Raw genomic sequence first — 10,697 nt, forward strand, 5'->3', positions numbered from 1 at the left:
CCTAATATTTCCCACCTCTTGACAGATCAGTAGTCATAATGTTATGGCTGATCGGTGTACCTACTAATTGTTATGGTAACTTTGTAGTGCTTTTGAGCCATGGATTTCAGGGTATAACTAGAAGTATGAAAAGATCCTAAATTAGAGCAGGAAGTACACAGAAAAAGACAAAAATTCAAAGATTTAATAATTGTTAGGTTTCTTGTACTAGTTTCACATTGTCTGTGGAAGAAGAAGATTGTGTGTGTGAGAGAGATATCAGGGCATACTCCACATGTATTTCTATAAACCTGATACATTGATTAAATACTGACCGTTGCTGATATACGAGTCTCGGGTAGAGCTGTTGTGACCTCTGAGACGTGGACAAGTTAGATAAAGGATTTCTTAAATTCTGAATCAAAGTGCAGCTCTTTTCCTATCAACTTTCTTTGTGGCAGCACCACTAAAGCATCAGAGATGCATATAATAATGCGTAAAAAATAATGCAAAAAAAAAAATTACAAAAGATCACTCATTGTCATGTACAGCAAGACTCGAAGGGAGATAATATTTTTCAGTTAGGTCTATATCTGCAATAAAACGTGAGATCTGAAGCTCTAGGTTGGCTGTGCTTTAAATATCCTTATTCCTTTGTGATTGCAGTTAATTCAGACAGTCTCCTACTGCCTTTTTATACCTGATGCCTACTGGGAGATTTGGCAATTCCTGTGGACGACTAATCTAAAAGTCCTTGGAAGTTGAACATAGAAAATGCACAGTATTTAACTGTTTTTAATTGACTTGACCCTGTTCATCTCTAAGTCCTTTTTGCTATTTTGGATGTAAGTGAAAATCTCATTGAAGAGCATTTTGTATTCAGGGAGCTGAGAACGTGTCTGTTTGACTGGATTTAGCATCAAGTACTGATTGGATGTGGCTGTCTGCACTGCTTTGTCGCACTGTGACTGCGACCCATCTTCACAGCGGCTCAGAAGCGCATTATATTTCCTCTGTAAGGCACTGTACTGAGCGTCTACCTCATTTAGCAATGACATACCATGGCTTTTCACTATCTCTAAATGCCCCCTATAGGCATCAGTGTGTTCTTCGTTTCTCAGGTCCTCATCCTGTCTGCCAGCTTTCAGCAGTTGCCTCTCGCTGTTGCAGAGCTTTGGAACTTGCCTTGTCTCCCACATCTCACTCGCTTCCTCCTCTAAAGGGAAGAACGGAGTGCCTGGAAGCATGCATGAGGTTGAATCGGAACGCAACAGCTGCTGTAGTTCCTCAACTTCAGCCTCCACCTCAGCCAGACGAGCCTTATAGCCTTCCAACAGAGTCACACGTTGCTCCAGCTCACTGATCTCTCGGGCCAGAACCTCGGCCTCCTGCTCGGCAGTCTCTCTTAGGGTTCGCTCTGAATTCAGCTGGGCCTCCAGTGAGTGCACTGAGTTCAAAAGGGCTGTGTGCTCTTTCCACTCATCTTCCTCTAGAGAGGAGGAAGCGCTATGATGAGATAAGGAGTGCTCATTGGGTGGAAACCTGAAAAACACAGAGCTACGTATCAGACTAATGAAGAAATTAAAGGGGACATATTCTGGAAAACTCACTTTTTCATTGCTTATGCGTATACATTTTGGCATCTGGAGCCTACCAACCTACAAAGTCTGAAATAAGACAATGCAGTCAGTTTATTTTCGGCTGCCTATTGCAGAAAACGTGCTTCAACAAACCGATCGGATTTGGCTCCCCTTTCTATGTCACAAGGGGAGTTAATTAGCATTACCCTCATCTGAGTATCTTCACCCATAGGCTGAGAACTGCCTTTGTGAATGAATATTCATGAAGAAAGTGCTACTTGATTGGCCAGCCAAAGAGGGAGTGGGGTGAGCAGTGGCTCATTATTACTTAAAAGAACAGGCCGTTCCTCAAATCAGCCGTTTTGTACAGGGCTGTTCAGACAGGGTGAGAAGGGAGCTGTAATGCTTTATCCCTGTGAGATTTTGACCAAAACATGTCACAGACATTTCATTAAGACCTCAGGAAACTGTGCCAACTTGTGGAAAAGGGGTATCATACGTCACCTTTAATGCAAAATAGAACTGGATAATAGGGACTGCTTGCTAAAGAATGACAAAGTGTTAATACAACTAAACAAATTTATTTTTGATTAATTAGATCTATCAAAAAGGAAAATAACATCTGTCTTTGTTATTTGTCATTTGTAAACCCTGAAGAAACTAAATATTTTTTCACACTAATGGTTTGCATGTTTGTCTCAAGTAGATTAGCAAGACACCATTCACAGGCTTGTGCATACAATGCATATTAAATTTGTTCCAGTAAATTATTATTTTAAGATATTTACTTGGGCGGCACGGTGGTGTAGTGGTTAGCGCTGTCGCCTCACAGCAAGAAGGTCCGGGTTCGAGCCCCGTGGCCGGCGAGGGCCTTTCTGTGTGGAGTTTGCATGTTCTCCCCGTGCCCGCGTGGGTTTCCTCCGGGTGCTCCGGTTTCCCCCACAGTCCAAAGACATGCAGGTTAGGTTAACTGGTGACTCTAAATTGACCGTAGGTGTGAATGGTTGTCTATGTGTCAGCCCTGTGATGACCTGGCGACTTGTCCAGGGTGTACCCCGCCTTTCGCCCGTAGTCAGCTGGGATAGGCTCCAGCTTGTCTGCGACCCTGTAGAACAGGATAAAGCGGCTAGAGATGATGAGATGAGATGAGATGAGATATTTACTTGTCTGATTGGCTAATGTCTGACTTCACTGGCTCCAGAAGATCTGGTGTCACCTTCTCAATCTCCCTCTGCAGCTCTTCCACCTGACCCTGCAGCATGGTTATGGTCTCCGTAAGCCTGCATAGAAGAACAAGGTCCTGTTTAAAATGTTAACTCACACTTCATGTTACATACAGGCAGTATGGTAGTTCACTGGGTAGTTTGTTGCCTCACAGCGCTGGGGTTCAATCTTAAACTCAGGTTACTGTGTGGAGTTTTGGAGGAAACCCATGTGTTTGCAGGTTTCCTCCAGAGTCTCTGGATTCCTCCCACCTTGCAAAAACATGCTGGTAAGTATACCTCAAGTGTGTGTGTGTTCCCACCTCGAGCCCACTGTTCCCATGATGGGCTCCAGGATAAAGCAGTTGCTAAAGATGAAGAACTTCATGGTATGCAAGAAAATGTTATATATAAGTTTATATACTCTTTCCGTTTAATGTATATGTGCTTCAATGTGAATTATGCAAAAAAAGGTCTGCTTTACCCCTCGATCTTAAGCTGGGCTGAGCGGTTTTCCAGGGCGAGTCTTTGGTTGCTCTGTTCCAAGTCTTGTGCAGTTGCATCTAGTTGCTCATAGACTTTAGTATGCTGATCATTCACTGACCTGAGCATTTCCACCTGCTTAGATAGATGCTAAAAAAAAGCAAAACATCTTATTTGAAGAATCTTGCAGGTGTGTAGGTTCTCAATAACTTAAAATACACATGATCTGTAGGGTCCAGTGGTACTATTATCAGTGATGGTGTGTACATATGCAATGTACCAGACCTCAATTAACGATTGTTACTCTTATCAGTACAGTACACAGAACACAGTACAGTCGCACAGAAGAATGAAATAAATGTGGTTACTCAACAAACACCCTATCTGAGTCTTTTATGCACCTTACTTTCCATATCTCAGAAACAAAGATTGGCCTCATTAAGCCTCCTAGTACTTAAAAAAACAACAACACACTGTTAAAGTTTACACCTTATCAATAACAAAGGCACTGAAATGGTTCAAACCTAAGACACCATAGCTTCAAAGAATCACGCAGAAACAAAGGTTGAGCTCATTAAACAATGTTCAAGTTAACAGCAGGTCCAATTATTCAGAAACTCATACTAATCAATCACTCTGCAAAATCATCGGTTGATTACAACAGACTCAGTCCTTGAAAGGTCCCTCAAGTTATGTATTTCTTTTTATCATTGGCTTGGTAGTTGGTGGCACGGTGGTGTAGTGGTTAGCACTGTTGCCTCATCACAAGAAGGTTCTGGGTTCGAGCCCAGTGGCCGACGGGGGACCTTTCTATGTGTAGTTTGCATGTTCTTCCCGTATCTGTGTGGGTTTCCTTTGGGTGCTCCGGTTTCCCCCACAGTTCAAAGACATGCAGTTAGGTTAACATGGGATGGCCTTGGGCTGAAGTGCCCTTGAGCAAGGTACCTAACCCCTAACTGCTCCCTGGGTGCTGTAGTATGGATGCCCACTGCTCTGGGTTTGTGTGCGCATATGTGTGTTCACTGCTTCAGATGGGTTAAATGCAGAGGATGAATTTCACTGTGCTTGAGTGTGCATGTGACAAATAAAGGCTTCTTCTTCTAGTTCAGTGTTTGGAACTTATATAGAATGAATTCAAGGTTTTTCCCCCATTTTCTCTGGAATTTGGTCATCTGCCAGTTCCCACCCAACAACCAGCTCTCCCCATCTTACAACAACTACCAACTGGAGAGGGTGGAGACTAACATGTGCTTACTCTGAGACAATGAATCCAGCCAACCAAGTTTTTTCGAACTACTGCTCATGCTGCATCACAGGCAAGCATAATACACTTAGAGGAAAGAGCTGTCTGCCCTCTTACACATACATACTGTAAGCTCACAGAAGCCCATGATTGGCTAGTGTCGCTGTGATTGACAGGAGAGAGGGAGTATACCAGACCTCCCATCCACTGAGCATCACCAATTTTGCTCTCTTGGGTTCTGACCGCAAATGGTTGTGGCATTGTCAAAATTCAAACTTGTAATCTCTAGATGATAGATTGAACGCTTTCCTGTTGTCTTTTTTAAAAAATAAATCTTAAGAAAATGCTTAAAGTGTAGTCAAATACCATGGAATTGTGTAGACAAACATTAATTTAAAAAAAAAAAAACTTTAAGGAATGCTTGGTTAAGGTAACTTCAGCTGGTAAGTAAGGTTCTGTGTTAGAGATCAAAAGCTAAATCGGTTTTAGGTTCAAACCTCAGGACTGTTGAGGTGCCACTTAACCCTCAACTGCTTAGCCATGTGCTTGTATTGTAGTCACTTAAAGTTGCTTTGGTTTAAAGCAAATTAATAATAATAACTTAACAAATGTGCAATGCAAATAGAAGCCACTTACAAGAGGGTAAACAACAAGGACTCGGAAATATTCATGATGCTTAATGGCCCTTTGTCAGTACCTCGATTTCCTGTAGCTGCTCTTGGTTTGTAGTATACATCTGCTGGAGACCTTCTTCCAATTCATGATTCCTCTCCAGGAGGGTTTTGCCTAGCTCAGCGGCCAAATGAAGATCTGTGCACAGAAAGAGAGTGTCATACAAAACAAACAAGAGCGTTTTTCTGTTGAGCTGAAACAAGGCCATTATTGCAACAAGTCTGTAAATTAAATGGGGTGCAATCACTTCACATCAAATGCTGCTGTGGTGACAAGAAGATTGGATCAGCAGCTTAAGTACTTTAGTATTTTGTGAAACATCTTCAGACTTATTTTCAAGTCACTTGGTAATTCAGTGATTTAGTTTCTCCATTTATCTCTCCATTTATCTAATGACCTGTCATCAGTGCACCTTCCTCTCAAGTCTCTTTCACGAGTTGTGAAAATGGATTTGTCACAGGATGTGGTGCAATCTGTCAGTTGTGTGAACTGCCATGGAAAGAAAACTTTGTTCCTGTCACAGATATCTACAGTTTTGTTCAAACATATTGTTCTCTCAGTGCATAAAAATAATGTGTCTTCAAAAATGAAGCAGGAAGACTAAATAACATTACCTTTAATACTTAGGCTATTATAAATAAAAAATGGCCAGTGGATGCCACTTACTCTCCTGTTATAGAAAGCCTGCATTATTTTCTTTCTAATAATAGTAATTGGGTGTAAAATACAAGCTGTTTTACCATGTTCCAGATCTCGGTGGTCATACCACTGTTCCTCCTCTTTAATCTCGAATTCTTCCTCTGCAATCATGTCTGGAAGCATCTTCACTCAGAAAAGCACAAAAACGTGTGTTATATTAAAGCAAAGTGCTACAGTAGTGTACTTTCTATTTCTATTTGCACAAATCCTCTGCTTGCTCTATGATGTTCATTTACTTACTCTGAGTATGTTCACGCAACACTGAACATTGGATTCTCTCTCTCTCTCTCTCTCTCTCTCTCTCTCTCTCTCTCAGGAGGGCAGGAAGGAGGAGCTCAACGTGGCATGCTCTCTGTACCTCTGATAATGCTGTGACGCAATCCGTGCCAAGTTTATCACCAGTCTAATTATGTGTGAACCTGAAAGGAGTACAGAGTACAGGCACAATCCAGCATGTCATTTTAATTTGGTGATGTATGCATCACGTGTAAAACAAACCCTCCAACAATGTACAGTAAGTCAGGTGTGACTATAGTGAAACAAGATGTGAAACAAAATTTGATCTTCACTAAAGCCCAAATCAAGCCAAAGGATTTGTTTTTGGCCATCTTCAGCAAAAACGTACTGTGTAAAGCTGTACTGCATAATCACAAGAAATGAAGAAGTTGCTGTTATGTAAAATGGGCTTTAAGTTCAAGAAAATGTTATGCCCAATGCAATGTGTGCAATGTGACGAACCCAACCATTTGATTGCACTTATTTGCAAGATGCAGTATTCAGTGCTGTTGGATGCATCAAATCAAAGTGCACTTTTGACTACATCTCCTGACTTTGACAAGCTGCAGTGTGGCACACAAACCCAGTCCTCTCATTAAACACAATGAGTGCAGAGTACCTGTAGTTCTAGGCTTTTACACACACTGATGCATAAAAACTCATCTCATCTCATTATCTCTAGCCGGTTTATCCTGTCCTACAGGGTTGCAGGCAAGCTGGAACCTATCCCAGCTGACTATGGGCGAAAGGCGGGGTACACCCTGGACAAGTCGTCAGGTCATCACAGGGCTGACACATAGACACAGACAACCATTCACACTCACATTCGCACCTACGGTCAATTTAGAGTCACCAGTTAACCTAACCTGCATGCCTTTGGACTGTGGGGGAAACCGGAGCACCCAGAGGAAACCCACGCGGACACAGGGAGAACATGCAAACTCCACACAGAAAAACCCTCGTCGGCCAAGGGGCTCAAACCCGGACCTTCTTGCTGTGAGGCAACAGCGCTAACCACTACACCACCGTGCCGCCCCTGCGTTGATGTATAAGTATTAAATGTGATGTGAAATACAGTGGGGCAAAAAAGTATTTAGTCAGTCACCAATTGTGCAAGTTCTCCCACTTAAAAAGTTGAGAGAGGCCTGTAATTTTCATCATAGGTACACTTCAACTATGAGAGACAAAATGAGAACAAAAAATCCAGAAAATGATATTGTCTGATTTTTAAAGAATTTATTTGCAAATTATGGTGGAAAATAAGTATTAGGTCAATAACAAAAGTTCATCTCAATACTTTGTTATATACCCTTTGTTGGCAATGACAGAGGTCAAACGTTTTCTGTAAGTCTTCACAAGGTTTTCACACACTGTTGCTGGTATTTTGGCCCATTCCTCCATGCAGATCTCCTCTAGAGCAGTGATGTTTTGGGGCTGTCGCTGGGCAACACGGACTTTCAACTCCCTCCAAAGATTTTCTATGGGGTTGAGATCTGGAGACTGGCTAGGCCACTCCAGGACCTTGAAATGCTTCTTATGAAGCCACTCCTTCATTGCCCAGGCGGTGTGTTTGGGATCATTGTCATGCTGAAAGACCCAGCCACGTTTCATCTTCAATGCCCTTGCTGATGGAAGGAGGTTTTCACTCAAAATCTCACGAAACATGGCCCCATTCATTCTTTCCTTTACACGGATCAGTCGTCCTGGTCCCTTTGCAGAAAAACAGCCCCAAAGCATGATGTTTCCACCCCCATGCTTCACAGTAGGTATAGTGTTCTTTGGATGCAACTCAGCATTCTTTCTCCTCCAAACATGACAAGTTGAGTTTTTACCAAAAAGTTCTATTTTGGTTTCATCTGACCATATGACATTCTCCCAATCCTCTTCTGGATCATCCAAATGCTCTCTTGCAAACTTCAGATGGGCCTGGACGTGTACTGGCTTAAGCAGGGGGACACGTCTGGCACTGCAGGATTTGAGTCCCTGGCGGCGTAGTGTGTTACTGATGGTAGCCTTTGTTACTTTAGTCCCAGCTCTCTGCAGGTCATTCACTAGGTCCCCCCGTGTGGTTCTGGGATTTTTGCTCACCGTTCTTGTGATCATTTTGACCCCACGGGGTGAGATCTTGCGTGGAGCCCCAGATCGAGGGAGATTATCAGTGGTCTTGTATGTCTTCCATTTTCTAATAATTGCTCCCACAGTTGATTTCTTCACACCAAGCTGCTTACCTATCGCAGATTCAGTCTTCCCAGCCTGGTGCAGGTCTACAATTTTGTTTCTGGTGTCCTTTGACAGCTCTTTGGTCTTGGCCATAGTGGAGTTTGGAGTGTGACTGTTTGAGGTTGTGGACAGGTGTCTTTTATACTGATAATGAGTTCAAACAGGTGCCATTAATACAGGTAACGAGTGGAGGACAGAGGAGCCTCTTAAAGAAGTTGTTACAGGTCTGTGAGAGCCAGAAATCTTGCTTGTTTGTAGGTGACCAAATACTTATTTTACCGAGGAATTTACCAATTAATTCATTAAAAATCCTACAATGTGATTTCCTGGATTCTTTCCCCCTGTTCTGTCTCTCATAGTTGAAGTGTACCTATGATGAAAATTACAGGCCTCTCTCATCTTTTTAAGTGGGAGAACTTGCACAATTGGTGGCTGACTAAATACTTTTTTGCCTCACTGTATATGTATTTTTTGTGGAAGTTTTTTTTATGCGTTTTGTGTATTTTTTAAAAAATATTTATTTGTTAAGATCAATTTTAAACTTTCAATAAGAGAATTATCTGTTGAGTGCCTGTTCCTTTAAATGATAATGAGCCCCTCCCCCCAACCAATCAGGTAGCACTTTCTTCGTGAACATTCATTCATAAAGACCGTTCTCAAGACATGAGTGGAGATATGCAGATGAGAGAGCTGCAAAATTATAATGAGGGGGTGGGGTTAGGGTTAGAACATAGGACCCTAGGAACATAGGGCAGATACACTCCTTGTGACACGTCTGAGTGACAGATAAAATGATATTACTTACTCTTACTGATGAAGAAGCACCCACTACATATAAAGATGCAAAAGCGTTCTTGATCAGTCTGAGGTGTAGCAAACTGTTCCAGTCTTGAACAGCCCCAAGTTGGTAATACACTCCTTAGAACTTCAAAGTTACACAAATCCCACAGATTATTCAAAATTAATTAACTCTAAGCACTTTTTTTCTCAACCAAGGGAAAAGGAATGTTGTACAGAAAGGTTCACAGTCAAAAATACACTGATGATAGAAACATCATCAAGCTCCACCCATCCACTGGTTCACCTCAAGGATGTGTACTTTCCCCCTTCTCTATATTCTTTACACAAACAATTGCAATAGCAAGTTTGAAAACAGACAAATAATAAAGTTTGCTGATGACACCGTTATAATTAGTCTCCTGGGGGGGGGGGGGGGGGGGGGGTTAGATCACGGTCCACTTGCGAATGACTTTGTAGCATGGTGCAGGGGGTCATTCCTTGAATTGAATGTGTCAAAACTAAGGACATGATAATTAATTTCAGGAAGTCAGCTCCTACTCCCAAACTGACAGTGATAAAGGGAACTGAGGTAGAACTGGTGGTGAACTATAAATATCTGGTTACTGGGGAAGACAATTAGTCAAGTCAAGTTTATTTGTATAGCGCTTTTAACAATAAACATTGTCGCAAAGCAGCTTTACAGAATTTGAACGACTTAAAACATGAGCTAATTTTATCCCTAATCTATCCCCAATGAGCAAGCCTGTGGCGACGGTGGCAAGGAAAAACTCCCTCAGATGACATGAGGAAGAAACCTCGAGAGGAACCAGACTCAAAAGGGAACCCATCCTCATTTGGGCAACAACAGACAGCATGACTATAATATTAACAGTTTTAACATGAAGTCAGTTTCATTGATGTTTCGTTGATGTTATAAACTCAATAAGCTATGCTTCCGGGCAAATGCAGAGGTGAGCTACAAGAAAGTTCAACAATGTCTTTATTTTCTGAGAAAAATTAACTATTTTAATGTGTGCAACCAAATGATGACTTTATTTTATAGAACTTTTATTGAGTCAGTCCTGTCCTTCTCGATTGTTGTATGGTTTGGTAACCTTAATCTTGCAGACAGGAATAAGCTTGGTTGGCTTTTCAGAGTAGCCAGCAAGGCCATTGGGATGAATCAAGCTCAACTCATCTCATCTCCTTATCTCTAGCCGCTTTATCCTTCTACAGGGTCGCAGGCAAGCTGGAGCCTATCCCAGCTGACTATGGGCGAAAGGCGGGGTACACCCTGGACAAGTCGCCAGGTCATCACAGGGCTGACACATAGACACAGACAACCATTCACACTCACATTCACACCTACGGTCAATTTTAGAGTCACCAGTTAACCTAACCTGCATGTCTTTGGACTGTGGGGGAAACCGGAGCACCCGGAGGAAACCCACGCGGACACGGGGAGAACATGCAAACTCCGCACAGAAAGGCCCTCGCCGGCCCTGGGCTCGAACCCAGGACCTTCTTGCTGTGAGGCGACAGAGCTAACCACTACACCACCGT

General features: G+C 42.4%; 1 protein-coding gene across 1 annotated transcript; it reads right to left on the minus strand.

The window, feature by feature from the left end:
• Positions 1-170: 170 nt before the first annotated feature.
• On the minus strand, positions 171-6,127 carry cdr2b (cerebellar degeneration-related protein 2b). The gene is made up of 6 exons (XM_060938914.1): positions 6,099-6,127; positions 5,900-5,981; positions 5,185-5,297; positions 3,246-3,394; positions 2,723-2,839; positions 171-1,521 (listed from the first exon to the last, which is right to left on the minus strand). Exons 2-6 carry the CDS (start codon positions 5,979-5,981, stop codon positions 765-767), a joined length of 1,218 nt encoding a protein of 405 aa, XP_060794897.1. The 5' UTR covers positions 6,099-6,127; the 3' UTR covers positions 171-764.
• Between the last annotated feature and the right edge of the window lie 4,570 nt (positions 6,128-10,697).

Source organism: Neoarius graeffei, chromosome 14 (genome assembly GCF_027579695.1).
Source record: "Neoarius graeffei isolate fNeoGra1 chromosome 14, fNeoGra1.pri, whole genome shotgun sequence".
In the NCBI taxonomy this organism is placed as follows: domain Eukaryota; kingdom Metazoa; phylum Chordata; class Actinopteri; order Siluriformes; family Ariidae; genus Neoarius; species Neoarius graeffei.